Source organism: Kogia breviceps, chromosome 2 (assembly GCF_026419965.1).
Source record: "Kogia breviceps isolate mKogBre1 chromosome 2, mKogBre1 haplotype 1, whole genome shotgun sequence".
Taxonomy (NCBI): domain Eukaryota; kingdom Metazoa; phylum Chordata; class Mammalia; order Artiodactyla; family Physeteridae; genus Kogia; species Kogia breviceps.
This window is the reverse complement of record NC_081311.1, coordinates 75412962-75432280: the sequence shown is the minus strand read 5'-3', so window position 1 is coordinate 75432280 and position 19319 is coordinate 75412962. Positions and strand designations below refer to the sequence as shown.

General features: G+C 38.8%; 1 protein-coding gene across 12 annotated transcripts in view; it reads left to right on the top strand.

The window, feature by feature from the left end:
• The window catches only part of CSGALNACT2 (chondroitin sulfate N-acetylgalactosaminyltransferase 2), a 63528-nt gene that overhangs the window by 21397 nt on the left and 22812 nt on the right, over positions 1 to 19319 (top strand). For 4 of the 12 annotated variants that reach the window (XR_010838976.1, XR_010838975.1, XR_010838977.1 and 1 more), the window contains exons 2-6: positions 316 to 1250; positions 3438 to 3654; positions 5187 to 5288; positions 8557 to 8735; positions 10318 to 10412. Coding sequence is in view for 5 of the 12 variants with exons in the window: in XM_059055063.2 (XP_058911046.1) it covers positions 590 to 1250; positions 3438 to 3654; positions 5187 to 5288; positions 8557 to 8735; positions 10318 to 10412 (1254 nt within the window). In the remaining 7 variants the exon portion in view is untranslated. Of the gene's footprint in view, positions 1 to 315; positions 1251 to 3437; positions 3655 to 5186; positions 5289 to 6170; positions 6263 to 6631; positions 6761 to 7397; positions 7669 to 8556; positions 8736 to 10317; positions 10413 to 19319 lie in introns of those variants that run through there. The other 8 variants (XR_010838979.1, XR_010838978.1, XR_010838980.1 and 5 more) reach the window with 5 other exon arrangements.

The window sequence follows — 19319 nt, the reverse complement described above, 5'->3', positions numbered from 1 at the left end:
ATAGTTAGGGACCAATAGAATCTATGTATTGTAACACAAACTATTGCTAAACATAAGTTTAATGTTTATTTGATTCATTCAGGTTATGGATGTGTAGACATTCTGGTTGAAAGTATTACATGTGATATTTTAGTGTTTCATAAGGTATTTTTCTTAATACTTTCTCCCAGTGTTTACTGAATATTCTATATTGTATTAGTGCCTCTCCTGGTGCTCTGCCTATGGTAGTCACATAGCTAAGTTTACTGAAGCTGTCAACAGTGTGATATACTTAAGGAAACAAAATTCTGATTGATTCTGATCTGTTTCTTTCAGAAAAATCACCACCCATGTCATGGATTTTATCTGATTGTGTAGATCAGATTTCCTTATTTTGGATATCATGGTAACAGTATATGAAATATGCATTATTTCTCATTTCTGCAAGTAGAATTCACTGCTGAAGGAAGAAATTTTTTAAGCTACAGCCAAATTCATTTTGGTACCTTTTATGGAAATCCTGATTTTGTTTTTACTTTTTTATAACCTTTCGCAAAAGGTATGAACAAGCAAAGAGCACATCTCATTAGGCAAGTGCACATTAATAAGAATGCCTAGAAGAGGATTGATTCTTCAGACCCGGACTCACTGGCTACTGTTGGGTCTCGCTTTACTCTGCAGTTTAATATTATTTTTGTACCTTCTGGAATGTGCCCCCCAGACTGATGGAAATGCATCTCTTCCCGGTATCGTTGGAGAAAATTATGGTAAAGAGTATTATCAAGCCCTCCTACAGGAGCAAGAAGAACATTATCAAACCAGAGCAACCAGTCTGAAACGCCAAATTGCCCAATTAAAACAAGAATTGCAAGAAATGAGTGAGAAGATGAGATCACTGCAAGAGAGAAAGAATGTAGGGGCTAATGGCATAGGCTATCAAGGCAACAAAGAGCAAGCACCTAGTGATCTTTTAGAGTTTCTTCATTCACAAATTGACAAAGCTGAAGTTAGCATAGGAGCCAAACTATCTAGTGAGTATGGAGTCATTCCCTTTGAAAGTTTTACCTTAATGAAAGTATTCCAGTTGGAAATGGGTCTCACTCGCCATCCTGAGGAAAAACCAGTTAGAAAAGATAAGCGAGATGAATTGGTAGAAGTTATTGAAGCTGGCTTGGAGGTCATTAATAATCCTGATGAAGACGATGAACAGGAAGATGAGGATGGTCCCCTTGGAGAAAAACTGGTATTTAATGAAAATGACTTCATAGAAGGTAATGTGAAAACAGTGTTGGTCCATAGTTATGTTAGTATGACAAAATTCTGTGATTGTATGCTGGTAATATGTCAGTCATTATCCACAGTATTAAAACATTTAAATTTTTACCCACTAAATTCCACCAAGAATTTGAAGTGGCTTTTTAGAAAAAGTTATAATGTGATCATGATAAAATAGAAAATAAGGACCAGGGAAATAGAATAAGTCTAAGTTTATATAGCAAAATACTCCCCAAGTTGAAGGGCTCTTAGGGTTGTATATGTATTTGCACATATATGTATTTGCATTCATCTCTTAACTGGTCTTGATGTTCCTTTTTTATATTTTTAAAAATATATGAACTAAGCCTCAAGATTTGAAAACCATTTGCTAAAGGAAAGAAAAAGAACCTAATTTAGATTAGTGATTGTTCTGTATTTTGAGTGGAGGAGAAACACATGTCAGAACATCAAGAGGCATACATAGTTTTGAAAAGCATATTTGGCATTTGGAAAAGTAAAGAAATAAACCTGTTTTCCTAATACAGACTGCAGAAAGGACATAGGATTTTTATATGTCAAAATGGGACATGACTCAAAAGTTGAGGAGCACTTGTATAAATTTAAGATATTTGTTGATTAATATAAACAGGAATAATTATAAATCCCAACCCATCTCCATCTTAATACCCCCTGCTAGATATTTAATTGTAGACTTAAAGCCATTTTGGATGCAAATATGTCTTGAAAGTTCTCTTTGCTCGATTCTGTAAACAGTATATACCACGTGTAGATTTTGGGGGGTTTTTTGACCCTAAATCATTATGGGTATCACTTGCTGTAACATAATATAATACCTTGAGCCTTTGGAGGCCATCAAGGAGGGCCTTGTGCTTTTCTGTGGCATTTTAGCTGTCTTCTCCCTGTAGCCACCTCTTTTTTTCCCCTGTCACTTCCTGCAATTTTTGATGGGTTGTTTCTTTCAAAACACTTGTAATTTTTCTGAAAGCTCAGCTTTTTGTCTTTTCACTGTATATGTTTGTAGCTTATGGCAGAATTGAAAGCTGAAGAGGAAATAAGATATGTAAAATGTCTTCATGTCTGCCTGAAAAGGAAGGAACCTATGCCAGTTTTATATTCCACAGCTTCTGCTTTTCTTATAACTCTCCTCGGATTCTGTCACTTACAGGATTTTTCTCTGCATGGAACACATTTTGTCCCTTGCTTTTCCTCCATTGTGCTGCTTCCCTCATCAAAAAAAAATAATTACTGACAATGATTTAGTAACTCCTGTTTCTCTACCAGACTTCAGCTTCGATGTCACTTCTTCTGGGAGGTGATCTCCAACCTGCAAGTTTAAGATAGCAGTACTTCTTAACTTCTGTCCTGTGTCCCATCTCATAGCACTTGTCATAGTATATGGCATTTCCCATTTCCTGATTTGTAGTTCCTGATACACTGTAAGCCTCAGGAGGAGTGGGACCAGTCAATCTTGTTCACCATTTTATATCCAGATATTGACTGACTCACACATCTATAGGTCTAACCTGTCTCCTGAGTGTCACACTTAAAAACCAGATTGCCCAATAGACTTCCATACTTTATTCCCAAAGGTGTCTCATATCACCATGTTTAAATTTATACTGATTTTTCTTTGTCTGACTTCATTCTATCCAGAGTCTTGTGTGTTTGCATGTGTATATCACTATATTTTTATTTCTTTATTTTTCTGTCCTCCTCACTAGACTGATCCTTCCAAAAAGCTGGGACCATATAGCCCTCTTTATACCATCAGTGCCTGACACAAATGCACTCAATTCTTTTTTGTTAAGCTGAACCAAGTAATAGATGATTTGACTCTCAGGTCTAGAATTTAATATTGCTAGAAGTAATTTCTTTATTTTCATCATTTGGTTTCTGTGTTGATAGGCTCTGCTATTAAAGTCATATATGAAAAGGAATCATTGTCATTTGGAGCATATTTTATGGGTTGAATAATATAGCAGAGTGGTGAACATTTTTTTAACCTCTCCTTTTAAAGAAACAGTTGTTGTTGACTATACTGTGGGGATAAAATTTTCACAAATATATAAAAACCCTAGAAGTCTGGTATCACACTTTTGGTCTTTGAGTAAAATCAATAGTCATATTGAACTTGTAAACTTTGACATGGAGACATCTTTGTTCCTAACTCTTTCCTTTAGGTTATTATCGCACTGAGAGAGATAAGGGCACACTGTATGAACTCTTTTTTAAGAAAGCAGACCTTATGGAATATAGACATGTGACTCTCTTCCGCCCTTTTGGACCTCTCATGAAAGTGAAGAGCGAGATGATTGACATTACTAGATCAATTATTAATATCATTGTGCCGCTTGCTGAAAGAACTGAAGCATTTGCACAGTTTATGCAGAACTTCAGGTAACTCCTGGGGCTTAGTGATTTGACTGAGCACTCCTAAAAAAAAAAAAAAGCACATTTCATGCCATTTTATTTAATTTACCTTCATTGAGTATGATTACTTAGAATTGCAGAACAATTTTTTAGGCTTTAGGGAACTTTATGTTTTGATATTCCCTTTTTTCTTAAGTCATGTATAGTATATTGCGTTATTGACAACTTGAACTGTGAAGTAAATTGAGGGTGACAACTATTAGAAACTAAATTTGATTACCTTTATAATTGTGTTTGAATTCATTTTAGGACAAGTTGAATTTTTAAAAGTAATGTTATTGATGTGTAACTTACATACAATAAAATCAACATATTCCAAGGATAGAGGTTTCATGACTTTTGACAAATGTATACACCTATGTAACTGCCTCTCCAGTTAAGATATAGAGCATTACTATCTCCCCAGAAAATTCCCCAAGAACAATTTGAATTTCAAAATTGAAAGAAATTTTAGAAATACAAATATTCAAGTAAACGTGGGAGAATATTATTCAGTCTTGGGAAGCAGAGACTATAGCAGTTTTTAAAAGTTTTTTCTTTTTTTTAATCATTAAATTTGGATATTTTTAAATGCTGAAGTGTTAAAAAATTAACAACTACATATTAGGGTAACAATTTGAGGAAAGTTTTACTTTTTTGTTTTAATTGAACAATTGTCATGTTTTTAATACTTTAATATGATAGTTTTAATTCTTTGTAGTCCCAGTCTTTGTTCTCATTGAAGTTGTTGGGCGTAAAAGTTAGTTAACACAGTTCTGTTGCAGAATATCTAGAAGTCATGCTTCCGAATGAGTTTTACGTTTTTGAAATTGCTCTCTTGAGATCTGATTTCCTAAAGCTTTTTTTTTTTTTTTTTTTTTGTGGTACGCGGGCCTCTCACTGCTGTGGCCTCTCCCGTTGTGGAGCACAGGCTCCGGACGCGCAGGCTCAGCGGCCATGGCTCACGGGCCCAGCCGCTCCACGGCATGTGGGATCTTCCCGGACCGGGGCACGAACCCGTGTCCCCTGCATCGGCAGGTGGACTCTCAACCACTGCGCCACCAGGGAAGCCCTCCTAAAGCATTTTTTAATTGCCTTTCTTGGAATTACCTTCAGATGCTACATTTTTCTTTACAGTTACTAATCTCAATCATGACAAATATTTACTCCTTGATGATAAGTGTAATTTCTCTAATTAGCCAATCTGAAGACAAAGTAACTCTTGACCCCAAACTTGAGTTATTTATATATTTGGTTTTGAACTGATTGAACTTATTTCCTTGAGTAGCTTATAATTTGCTTCTGAAGGCAATACCAAAGCAAAAGTTCCAAAAATGTTTTGAAATATGGCAAAATTCAGCAATATTGCCAGTTTTATATTTACGTAAAGCTTTGTGTGATTTCATGCTAAATGAGTAATGCTTCATTTGTTTTCTTGTTAAAGCTTCATGTGATTGCTTTCTGCATGAGCAGTGCCTCATATATTTTCCTTTATTAACTTTATTTTTCAATTCTGTTAGGGATGTATGTATTCATCAGGACAAGAGAATTCATCTCACAGTGGTGTATTTTGGTAAAGAAGGACTATCTAAAGTCAAGTCTATCCTAGAATCTGTCACAAGGTTGGTGAGCCATGTCCACATTGAAGTCCTTTATATGTAATAATAGAAGAATGAGAATTTCAGATACTTAATGAATGAATAATTTTGAATAGCTGCTGTTAAAAGTTGGCTGAGCATGTGAGTGGTGGTGCTAGTAAGTTCCTCATTTCACCCCTAAGTTCACTCTAAATGACTCATTTCCCTTAACCTCTTAGACAGTGTGGCATGATTAGGGTGCTCTCACTCTGCGGCCCACTCACCTTGTATATATTTGCCTCCATTTACGATATTTCTTCCATTTCCTTCTTTTTGAACTCTTTCCCTTTTTCTAAATCTAATCCCTTCACTTTGATATCATCTCCTGAGCTTGTCTCTCTTGCTTGCCATCTTTCTTTCCTTCCATTTTCCTAAGTTTCTTCTCACCCTGCAAATGATGCTTAGGTCTCCCCTATCCTTAAGACTCCCCCACCTGACTCTACAGTACCCAATAACTGCTATTAGGTTTCTGTCCTTTCACATCTAAACCTCACAAAACAGTAGCTATCTAACCAAGCAACTCATATAGTACCTGGCACACAGTAGGTGCTCAGAGGTTTGAATGAATGAATTAGTAATTCCTTAATACTCCATTATAAATTCTGTAGCTTCTCAGCCTTTTCATCTCTAAGTTATGGGCCCAGAGTTCAGACCTAACTGCCAAATTCAGCCTTTTCTCTGTCATTCTTTTTGCTTTCTTATATTTGATACCTAACCAGTACTTTCTTCTTGAACCTCTCCTCTGATGTTTGTAAAATGTAAATATTTTGTAAATGTAGATATGTTATAATGTAAGATATAGGTTGATTGACTTTTCTGACCACATCAACTCTGTATCCTTTACTTGCTTCTTTACCTTTCTGCTAGTTGTGGCCATTACCTAAGAGTCCAGCTTTGGCCGGCCATTCTTCTCGAATCGTTCAACTAACATTCATTGAGTCCCACCGACTATGTTCCAGGTACACTGCTTGGGAGTCTAACTGGGGTGGTTGGGATAGGACTGGGCACAGAGGAGGGAGTTGCAGTCCCTACCCCAAAGGGACTCTCACAGCATTGGAGTATGAAAAACAAACATTGTCTTCTCCTCCGCCTTCACTGGCTCCTCCTCCTGATGGCCCTCTTTCAGTTCAGAAGAAGGTTCTCATGATTCCCTGGGCTTGATGTCTGAGGGCCAGCGTCTTTCACTCATTCTCTACCTCTGACGAATAGGTTTCTGCTCACCGCACAGGACCTCTGATCTGTCCTTTCCTTGCTGCTGCCACTGCTCTAACACATGCTCCCCTCCCTCCATTTCTTCCCTTTGTCTCTTCCCTCCTTACCATTTTCAGATCACCTATTAAGTACCAGTGACTCACGTTGGTATTACTGAAGTTGTCCCTGCATTAATCAAGACTCCTCTGTGGCAAATGACGGAAACTTATCTTGAATTTGGTTGAGGAAAATGGGAGCATTATTGAAGAATCTTGGATAACTCCCAGAATTAAAGGGATTATTATAACCAAATGTAATGAGAAGAAAACCAAAAGGCTTTGGTATCTTAGGGACTGGGACCAGAGACTTGAATACCATCAGAATTCTCTTGTCTTCTTGTCTTTTTTTCTCTGCATGTTGACTTCATTCTCCTGTTGCAGATTGGCTTCTTCCACATGTGAGGTATATGGCTGTTGGCGGCTCTGGGCTCACATCTTCTCAGCTTTGCCATCAGAGAGGAAAGAGCTTTCTCCCAGATCCAGTTGAGAAAATCCCAAGGAAGGACTTTTGCCCACTCTTGAGCCAGTCACTATGGCCAGGTGGGGTGGGGGTATTTTGATTAGCCCAGCTTGAGTCTGGTCCTCGCCCCTAGGAAATTACTGCGGTTGGGGTATTCTGTGATTAGTTCCTCCACTTGGTGCTGGGAGTGTGAGGTGGTGATCAGCAGTTTCCCCCAAAGAAGGGAGAGATTTACAACCTATAAAGGGGGCAGGGGAGGCATGGGCACTCAGAGCACTTGGAGTCCACGCTATGCACTGTTTGAGTCTTTGCTTCCGTCTCTCCATTTCCCATTCTATACTATTTTAAGAGTAATCTTTTAAAAATGTTCCTTTTTTGATCCAGCTTTCCCCTAGTGCAGCAGTTCTCCGACTTTAACATCAGTAACCTGGCGTGACTTGTCCCAGGAGAGACGCAGATGCTCAGCTCCTCCCCTAGTATCTGATTCAGGGGCCTGGGGTGGGGCCTGAGAATATGTATTTCTGACCTGTTCCTGGGGAATTCTGATGCTGTGGGTGCATGGACTTGGCTGTGATAAACCACTGCCCTGGTGGAAAGACCCTGACTCCTCCTTGACTTTAGAACACTGACAAAGTTCTTCAGCTTCTCATGGAAGGTACTCCTTAGTCTGACCCTTTTCTGGTCTTCTCTCATTGTTCCATTTTAGAATCCCTGTGTTCCAGTTTGACTTGTCTGATTCCTGTTCTTTAAAAAAACTTTCTACTTTCTTACCTCCTTGCCTTTGAGAATAATTAATTGGAATGACCTTTACACTCACCACTGAATTCAGGATTTTAACTAAGGCATAACTTAAATTCTGCTTCTAACATTTTCTCTAACTACTTCAGACAAAAGCAGTCTTTTTTCCTCAGAACTGCTGTTCATTCATTCATTCAGAAAATATTTATTGAACTCCTACCCTTTGAGGGGCGTGTGTCCATAGTAATGAACAAAACAAAATCCCTGCTCTCATGGAGCTTACATTCTAGTGGGAGACACTCAAACAAACATGTCTGGTGGTACTGAGGAAAACAAAGCTGGGCAAGGGGATAGAGATTAAAGAGAAGGGAGGTCGGGGCTACTTCACATGTAGCATGAGGGGATCCCTCTGATAAGGGGACATTTGAGCAAAGATCTGAAGAGCTAGAGAGAAGAGCACTCTTTGTATATATCATTCATGTGGATTGCATTATTTATTACCAAATATTATGCTATTTTTCCATGTGTATATTTCTTACCTCCCCAATCGGTTTTTAAGATCCTGAAGGGTAGTGGCCTCTCAACACTTATTAACTTCACACCACTAGCATGTTGCCTCAAGTGTGGGCATTTAGTTGACTGTCCATGATGATGATCATACACATGAAACTGATCATTGCCTTTCCTTATATGAATGTAGACCCAACATAATAAATACCTGAAAGTAAAATATATTTTGTAAGTTGTGTTAAGAGAGTCAGCTTTAAGTGGGACTTACCATTTGTTGTATGTGCTTTCCTCATAGTGAGTCTGATTTTCACAATTACACCTTGGTCTCATTGAATGAAGAATTTAATCGTGGACGAGGACTAAATGTGGGTGCCCGAGCTTGGGACAAGGGAGAGGTCTTGATGTTTTTCTGCGATGTTGATATATATTTCTCAGCTGAATTCCTTAACAGCTGCCGGTTAAATGCTGAGCCAGGTGGGTAAAATGTTGGTAGGTGAGTTGAGTGTAGAATTTAGAACAATGTCAGCACATCCCATATTTTGAATCAAGTTAATTGTTTTCTAAAGGTTATATTTGGTGTAATTTAGCTGGAATATTAGTAGAAAAGTGAAAATTTGCCCCTCTGAAGTTCATACCCCTTGTTCTTTTATGGCCAGATTCCAATGTATACATTTGAATTCAAATAAACAAATGCAAAGAAATAAAAAGTCTTGAAATTGACAAGGAGGAAGTAGCACCCATCAAAAAAGAGCAAAGCGATAGTGTGCTGTGTGAGATTCAGAAGCACTCTACCTCAGGCAGGTGGTGCCAATACACATGCAGGCATGCACTCACACAGAGGTGTAGATACAGATGGTGCTTGGTCTCCAGACTGTGCATTTTGGGATGATTACTATACTTTATGTTGTACATATTTTTTGAAAATGTTAAGAGCAAATGACATTTTATGTATCAAATATTTTAAATGTGAAAAGGAAGTTTTCTATATTAAAAAAATCTCACAGTAAATGTTTTTTTATCTAGAACTACTCATATCGTACAAATTATTATCTTCTTATTAATAAATTTGGTTAGGGATGGTTGTCAGGAACTCTCTGAGAGTCAAGTGGGTAAATGAGGGTTAGATTTACCTTTTTTGCACCAGGCAAAAGAATATATTTTATATATTTTTTACATTACTTCTTTAAGTAAAAGAAATAGATTTGCCTCTGGGAAATTGAGCTCCCCTTCCCTAAGTGGGTTTTAATGAAGATGAGATGAACATCTGCTGGAGATCTTGTAATAAAAAGGCTGCCACATTACTTACAGGGTCCTTGACAATTTCTGAGTACTACATATTATCATGTCTGATTGAGGCCAGTCTCAGCAAGGGGTTCTCTGTTGAGGGGAGATGGGCTAGTTAGTTAGCCTTAAAGGGTCCCTTCAGTGCTAACAGTTTGAATGCTAATGACAAGGCCTTTTGAGGGGGCTTATTACATCAGGTATTTTTAACTCAGTCTTCCCAAGTTTTCCAAATCTTGTTTAGATCTGTCTGCAGTTCTATATTCTAATTATTCTTTATGTATCCATTATACAATATCCTTTGGATTCACTGTTTCTATGATTCATTTTGAAGGGTGAGTTTAACAGAAGTTTCTAAGTTTCTTGGTGATTGTCAGAGGTTAACCTACATCTATTACTGGTAATTCGATGAAATAATGATTAATGCATGGTTCACCTCAGGAACAGCTGAGAGAATGCTTTTGTGCATCACCCCAGAGTCAACGGGAATAAACATGTCAAAAGGGAATAAAGCACCCTTCAGTCTTTTTTTCTCTGTTCTTTTGCAAGGTTATAGTTTCATAGCCAAACTTACTGATATGTTATAAAATCATCATCATGTTCATCAACATGAGGTTTCAGTAACCTGACCATTGATAAAATACAATATTAATAAAATAAAATCATCATATGTAACAAAGAAGCACTTTAACAAAGTCGTAGTAGATATTGCAATAAAGATCAGTGCTTTATTTTATTACTTCTTTTTGTGATGTAAACATATTTTCATTTATAGGTAAGAAGGTGTTTTACCCTGTGGTGTTTAGTCTTTACAACCCTGCCATTGTTTATGCCAATCTGGATGTGCCCCCGCCTGTGGAACAGCAGCTGGTAAGACTTACTATCAATTATGAAAAGTTTCAGAGATCCTTGCCTGGTTCCTTTATGTTTGTTTCACAAACAGAAAACATAGTTTCAATTAAAAACTGTAGTTACTATGAACACATTTTCATAGTGTACCCCCTCCATAAAGTGTGATTCTTGCAGGGGGTTGGGGGGTGGGCAGAATAGGTTAGGCTACAGAGAAAAATTCAGGTTCTAGATTGTGAAAATTGTACGGTCATTTCTACCAACTTATTTTTAGTAATACTAAAAATAAATTTTAATTTTAGAAACCTTACTAACTGGAAATTAAAACTACTAAATAAATAAGAAGGAATAATATACTATGGGAAATTACTTAGAAAGTCTTGGAAAGGGAATGCCATATATCAGAACTTACAGTTATTGACAAAGTTATAAAAGTTTTTTAAAAAATTTAAATAAACTTATGTGGAATAATTTAGATTTACAGAAAAGTTGGAAATATAGTATAGAGAGTTCCTGTACTTCACCCGGTTTCCCCTATTGTTTACATCTTATGTAGCCATGGTTCATTTGTCAAAATTAAGAAATTAACATTGGTAAGTTACTGCTAACTACACTATAGATTTTATTAGGATTTTGCCAGTTTTTCTACTACACCTCCTCTTTCTGTTTCAGGATCCAGTCCAGGATACTATATTGCATTTAGCCTAATCTTTTATTATAAACATTAAGAACAAAAAGGAAACAAATGAACTAAGAAGACAATTTAACATGTTTAAAAAGGGAAAAGTGGGCTTCCCTGGTGGCGCAGTGGTTGAGAATCCGCCTGCCGATGCAGGAGACACGGGTTCGTGCCCTGGTCCGGGAAGATCCCACATGCCGCGGAGCAACTAAGCCCGTGAGCCATGGCCGCTAGGCCTGCGCGTCCGGAGCCTGTGCTCCGCAACGGGAGAGGCCACAACAGTGAGAGGCCCGCGTACCGCAAAAAAAAAAAAAAAAAAAAAAAGGGAAAAGTAACTACAGGAAAGAAATAAAGATAAAGGCGGAAGTTAATGAACCAAAAATAATAGATTGACAAATATAGGAGCTTATTCTTTATGTGCAGAAAAAATGTAATCATAAAGTGGGCAGATTCAGGGTAAAATAGAAAATACAACGTAGGAAATTAGAATAAGAAAACATTAAGAGAAATCTTTCATATAGTAAGTTTAAAAAATTCTAAATAAAAGGAAAGATTTGAGAGTTTATAAAATATTAGCATGAACTAAATTCATGTCAAATTTTTTTTTTGTACTTTTATTTTATTTTACTTTTGGCTACACCGCACAGCATATGGGATCTTAGTTCCCTGACCAGGGATCAAACCCATGCCCCCTCCATTGGAAGCATGGAGTCTTAACCACTGGGCCACCAGGGAAGTCCCTCAATATTTTATAAAAACTCATGTTAGTATTTTATAAATAAAAGAGATGGAAGCTCTAAAGAGACGAAGAGCAATTTAAAATATTAGAACAGTTATCAAACATTTAACCTGCAGATAAGTAGATATGTTTCACTGGTGAGTTTTCCAAACTTTCAAAGAACAGGTAATATTAGTGCTATATGATCTACTTAATATATTTTTAAGAGGCCAGCATTATCTTCATACCAACCCTTGGCAAGGCATGTGTACATAAACATACACACACACACACACACACACACACACACACACACACACACACACACTTCTACCTTATCTGTAGGCCAGTATTACTTAGGAATATAGATACAAATGGGGTCAAAGTGGCAAACTGAGCATCTACATCTGCCTTATCTGACACCCTAAATCCTTTGTAGAAGTGAATTATTAAAAATAAAAAGGCATATTCATATTGGAGAATGAGAGAAGTGCCATTAGGAGATCTAAATTTTGAGAAATTTCTGTAGAGATGACAATAGTTGTCTTAGGATTGATTAATGGAGGAGAGAACAGTCTGGAACATCTTCAGGACAACAGTGAAGATGGGGCTGCCTTGCATCCTCTGAGCTCATAGAAGACAGGGAGTGGTAGAGTATCTGTGCTTCTCTGGGAGGTGTGCTGAACAGCAGGCACTACAGGCACTGACCTACAGGCTGAGGCAGTGTGTGTGGTCCCTGGAGCTAGAAAGGCAGGGTAGGGTCCTAGGAATACTGAGTTGTAGGGTGGATAAGGAGCCCCAGACTCCAGAGTTGAGCTGTTGTTGGCACATTGTGCCCAAGACCACGTTTAGCCCCTCCTTCACTATTGCTGGAAATAGACCCCAGTAATCATAGCTAACAACCAGGGGTTTTTGAACACTGATTTTTGAAACAAAAATGAGTAGCAGCTAACCAAAGCTAGCCAAACGTTTGAGGGAAGCTAACACAATGAAAGAGGCACCAAATTTTAATAAATAGAAAAATTAACACATGAGAATATGAATATAGGTAGAAAACAACTTTAAATATATCTTTAAGGAAATTAGAGAAAATGTTAATTTCATAAAACTATTTGTTGCTAAAAATAGAGTCAGAACTTGGAAATTGTGAAAATATAAAACTCAGTAAATGGGCTGAATAGCAGACGGTCACAGTTGAAATTGTTTATAAACTGGCAGGCCAAGAGGCAATGTGAGAGAAAAATTGAGATGTGGGAAATCAATTCAGAAGCTCCCAGATTGTTTAATAGGAGTTCCAGAAGGGAAAGAAACGAGAATAGAGAGGGGAGGAAATAGAAGAAAACTTCAAAGAACTAAGAAAAGATAAGTCTTCTGGCATTTGAGAACAGAAGTCAAGGGACAATCCTAATAGTTTCCAGAGAAACCAAAAATAGCAAAACCTAGCTTGTCTACAAAGGAATAATAGGTTGGCACTCGTGGCCATCGTGATCATATTGGTATTAGAAGATAATAAAATGATACCGTGAAAATTCTGAAGAAAAATAACTTCGATTATAGAATCCATATTTGACCTATTTGAGGGCAAAATAGACATTTTTGAACACTGAAGAACTCAAGAGTTTATTTCTTACGGACCTTTTCTAATTCAGCAGAATGAGAATGAGCACATTGAAAGAGGAAGACCTGAGAGTAAAACAGTGGTCAGGGGCTTCCCTGGTGGCGCAGTGGTTAAGAATCCACCTGCCAATGCAGAGGACACGGGTCCGAGCCCTGGTCCAGGAAGATCCCACATGCTGCAGAGCAAGCCCATGCACCACAACTACTGAGCCTGTGTTCTAGAGCCCGTGAGCCACAGCTACTGAGCCCGAGTGCCACAACTACTGAAGCCCGTGCACCTAGAGCCCGTGCTCCCCAACAAGAGAAGCCACCGCAATGGAGAAGCCTGCACACCACAACAAAGGGTAGCCCCTGCTTGCCACACTAGAGAAAAGCCTCTGCGCAGCCACAAAGACCCAATGCAGCCAAAAAATTTTATTTAAACGCAGCCAAAAAAATTTTTATTTAAAATAAAATAAATAGGGCTTCCCTGGTGGCGCAGCGGTTTAGAATCCGCCTGCCGATGCGGGAAACACGGGTTCGTGCCCTGGTCCGGGAAGATCCCACATGCCGCGGAGCAACTAAGCCCGTGAGCCATGGCCGCTAGGCCTGCGCGTCCGGAGCCTGTGCTCCGCAACGGGAGAGGCCACAACAGTGAGAGGCCCGCATACCGCAAAAAAAAAAAAAATAAAAAATAAAAAAAAAAAAAATAATAAAATAAAATAAAATAAAATAAAAAAAATAAATTTTTTTAAAAAGTAGTCAAAACAGCAAGAACCTAGTAAAACTTTAGTTTCTTTGAATAGTTGTTGATGAAACACATAATAAAAAAGAAGTTAATAGCAATTTAGGATTAAAAAGTCAAAGGGTATATACGTGGTATACATACATGTATGACCTAACTCTGTCCCAAGAGACCCAGAAGCAGTGACATCTTTAGAGTAAAAGGCATACCCAGCTCCCAGATCTTAGTGCTGGGACAGGAAATAGAGGAGCCTGGAGCATCTTGTAGCTCTAGAAAGTAAGGAAATATTCAAACAACAAAAGGATGAGGGTATGTCAGAGGGACACAAGAGCCTGAAAGTGGCAAAGCTGGAACAATTTGAGCAACAAAATAAATCACCTAGTACTGGATTATAACACCAGCATAAAATAAATATCCATGAGTTCATACTGATATAAATAAATTTGTGAGTGAGTAAATAAGTAATAATAATGAATGAACTGGATAGATTGATAGGTTGATTAGATTAGATAGGGGGGAAAGAGATCTTCCCTACCGAATTCTAAATAACTTGTAGATACTCCCTTTTCCAGAAGGTGGAGCTAGGTGACTCACTTCCAAAGAAACAAGTATGAAAAAAGAAAAACTAGTAGGTTTCAACAGAGAAACCTGGCAGACACCACCTTAAACCAAGTAATGAAGGTTAATATTACTAGTGTTGTCATGTACCCCCTCGTATGATGTAACAAGAAAGGCACTTCACCCCTGTGGTCTTTCTTCCAAAAACCTATAACCCCAGCCTAATTATGAGAAAAACTTCAGACAAACACAAATTGAGGGACATCCTATAAAATACCTGACCATTACTCCTCAAAACTGTCAAGATCATCAAAAACAAGACTGAGAAAATGTCACAGTTTCTCAGTTTCTAAGAAGACATAACACTAAATGCAATGTGGTCGCCTGGACTGGATCCTAGAACAGAAAAAAGGACATTAAAGGAAAAACTGGTGGAATCCAAATAAAGTCTGCAGTTAGTTAATAGTAATATACCATTGTTGGTTTCTTAATTTTGACAAATGTACCACAATGGTGTAAGATAATAACATTTAGGGGAAGCTAAAGCTACAAGAGAAGTATATGGGAACTCTTTACTATGTGGCAACTTTTCTGTAAATCTGAAATTATTTCAAAATAAAAAGTTTATAAAAAATTTTTACTTGGAAAAACAAACCAGAAGAAGTGCAAAATGGACTCAGTCTATGAGGGTGAAGAGCTAATATTCATGTCTGGTTTGGGAGGATGTGGACGAAGAATGATTTGAAAGTGGATTCATTCCAAGATGTTGTATAGAAAAATAAGTTTAAGTACTTCCACTACAAATTGTAGTTTCACCAGTTTGTAACCATTGCAAGTTATTTCACATTTCTAAGCTTCATTCTTCTCACTTAAAAAGCAGAAGACAAAAGTTTGCTCTCCATAATGTTTAAAGTTGTATTAGAAGTAAATAGGGGGCTTCCCTGGTGGCGCAGTGGTTGAGAGTCCGCCTGCCGATGCAGGGGACACGGGTTCGTGCCCCGGTCCGGGAAGATCCCACATGCCTCAGAGTGGTTGGGCCCGTGAGCCATGGCCACTGAGCCTGCGCGTCCAGAGCCTGTGCTCCGCAACGGGAGAGGCTCACGACAGTGAGAGGCCCGCATGCCAAAAAAAAAAAAAAGTAAATAGGAAATACACAAAATAGGAAAAAAATAGTTAAAAGGCATTTGATAATAATTCACAGTAAACATATTTAAATAGTCATTCTTACTAAGAATAACGTTTAAACATCAGTGCAATACTTTTCTTCTGCTGTGAAATCGCTGTTTTTAAAAGCAGCCATGTGAGTGAGGCTGGTAGGGTAGGGGCTTCTCTGTCCCTGCCAGTGGTGTGGGAATGCAGGTGAGCTTTCTGGGTCAGGAGTTTTCAAACAGTTTCATCCCTCTGATCCAATAATTTCTGCTCCCAAGAGTCTCTCCTGAGGAAATAATCAGAGGTGTAGAGTAGCAATATGCATAATATTGACAAGATTAAAAGCAAGCAAAACTCTAATAATAAAATGATGCATTGAATTTTAGTACATACTGGGGTGAATGTTGTGTGTCAAGAGGAGAATGTTCATGAAATGGAAATAAATACAACAACGTAAATGTAGAGGTAAATGTGAAGTTAAAAAATGGTAAACGGTGTATACATATTTTAGATATTTTAATACTATAATAGCTGGTGTTTCTATGTACCCTTTTGTTTGTGCAAGGTACTGTTCTGTTTTTTATACATGTTAACTCATTTAATCCTGTAACAACCTCTGAGCTGGGTGCTATTATTACCCCTATTTTATAGATGAGACAGCTGTGCGTGGATGAGTGCCCCTCCCCTAATGCACAGCTGGCCAGGATGGGGCCAGGAGCGTGGGCAGTGTGGCTCCATAGTCTCCACTCTGTTATATTAATTCATCAAATAGTGAGCGTCCATTCTATGCCAGCTGTTATTTACTGCTGGAACCCCAGCACGTAGAACTCTTACAGACGTGATTGTTGTTCACAAGAATCTTTAGTCTGGTACGAAAAGACAGAAAATAAAATCAATTAACAAATACCATGCAGATCATTAAAACAGGCTGCGTTGTGAAGAGTGTTTAGGTGGTATCTGTGTTGCGTTGAGTCAGAAAGGCCTCTCTGAGATGGGGCTTTTGGAGGGGCTTCCGAATGAAAGGAAGGAACCTGCTACACAGTGACTGGGGAAGGCAGTGCCAGGCAGAAAGACAGCTAGTGGATTTCCTAAGGTGGCTGGAGCGCAGGGGGCGAGCGTGCACAGAGCTGGGCCCGGTCATATAGAGCTTGCTATACCCCTGTAAGGGGTTTGAATTTTATGTAAGTGTGATAGAAAGCCTTGGGAGTTTTGTTCTTTGCAGAATGGATTATGTGTGGCTCTAGCTGCAAGTAGCCAGTTAGGCTTTTGCAGTAGACCAGGGGCGGTGCTGTGGCTTGGGTGAGGATGGTGATTGTGGAGAAAGGTTTGGCTATGATTTAGAGACAGAACTGACAGAGCTTGCTGATAGATTAGATGTGAGGAGTGAGGGAAAGACAGGAGTGGCAAGAGGAGAGATCAAGACTTCAATTTGAGCATGGTAGGTATGTGTTGGTTATCAGATGTCCAAGAGAAAGTGCCAGGTTGCCAGGGGCATTCGTGAACCTGCTGTCTGTGAGCAGCTGAGGGCTGGAGATGTAGGTTACGTGTGGATAGCTGTATCTCCCACATGCTTATGAGAAAGAGTAAAATGCAATAAAATATTAACAATCAGGAATTGTAAACAATATGAGTTTCCTTCTACTTTACTCAGTGAAGATGTGCTGATTTAAAACAAAACCAATGACTCTTTTCCCCAAGTCTGATAATATTTGAAGAATTTTTAAAGAAACTAAAGTTATAAATGAAGTCATAATATTTATAAAATCAGAATTGGCCTGGGGTAGAAATGTCAGAGTGGATGTTTTAATACTTTGCACCAGGATTATATATATTGTATATTTTTTGACAAAGGAGATAAGAATATTAGAGCCCAATCTTGGTTTTGCCACAAAACTTATGCCTCTATAAATTTATTCATTTAACAAGTATTTATTGAAAACCTATCCTGTGCCTTGCATTGTTCTAGGTACTAGGGATATAGCAGTGAGCAAAATTAATAGCGAGCAAAATTAACAAAAAGTCCTGCCCTGCCCTCAGGAAGAAGCCTTCCGCCCCCCACCAAATGTTACAGGAAAATTTGTATTTCATTTATTAGCTCCTACTTGAGCGAAGTCCTCAGTACTGCCTGGTTCATTCTGTTTTCCGGAGTAGTTCTCGCATTCTGCACAGCAGCCTTTTCAGACTGTCCCACTCTTCTCAAAAGCTGCCTCCTCTACAGACCTGTATATTCCTATATTCCTGCTATCTGCAAGAATTTCCAATCTGTGCTTGCCCTACAGATCACTGAAGTTCATTGTGTGCAGAACCTAGCTCCACATCATCCATCTCTGGGCTGGTCCTCCCCCGCCCCCAACCCCATGCTCCTGCTCTTGTGGGGGAGGTACCGTCACATACCCATTGTCAGGACAACAGTCTGCTGTCATCCTTGGATGATCCATCCATCTCATCCCCTGTTCCTGCCCATTGAGGCACTTGCTGACTTCTGTCAATTCTGTGTCCTAAATCTTTTCTACGTGCATCAATTTTTTTTTCTTTCTGTACATACCATGACAGTCTATACCACCAGCCTCTTATCCCCAGATTATAACTGTTGCCTCTTAACCAGCCTCAATGCCTCCATTCTTGCCTTCTTACCTCTTTTCTCTCCTTATCTCTTCTCCCTTATCATCCAGAATGATCTTCCAAAAACATCATCTGATCACATTACTCCTTTGCTGCTCCTCTTCAGAGAACCCCCATTACCATTAGGATAAGGCCCAAACCATGTGACCAGGCACACGTAGTTCTCTGGGACGTGGCCTTGCTGATCCCTCTAGGCCAGGGGTCAGCAGTCTGTGGCCTGCAGGCCAAATACGGCCTGCTGCCTAGTTTTGAATGGCCCGTGAGTTAAGAATGGTTGAAAAATATTTTTAAAAGGATAATATTTCATGGCACATGAAAATTATATGAAATTCAAATTTCAGTGGCCTTAAAGTTTTTTGGAATACAATGTGTTCATTTGATTATTTAATTGTTAATGACTGCTTTCACACTACAGTGACAGAGTTGAGTAGTTGAGACAGGGATTCTATGTTCTGCAGAGCCTAAAATATATACTGTCCAGTTCTCTATAAAAGTTTCCTGAGCCCTGCTCCACATTTGTGGGCACCTCTACTTCTGACCTCAGTGTTTAGTCCCACCATCTTTCACCCACAGTGCTCTTCCATCACAGGCCTTTGTGTAAACTGTTCCTTTGCCTGGAACTTTCTCCCAGCACATCTTTCACTTGACTAACTCCTACTTATCTCTCAGATCCCAGCTCTAAGTTCATTTCTTGGAGGAAGCTGTCTCAGAATGCTGCAGCTTGGGTGAGGTGCCCGTCTCTCTCCTCTCTGTCACCCTCCTCACATCCATATCCTCATTTCTCTCCTTACCCAACTCAGACTCCATGGTCAGCTGTTATCCACAGCCTCTTTTTTGCCATACACTCACCTCCTTCATCCC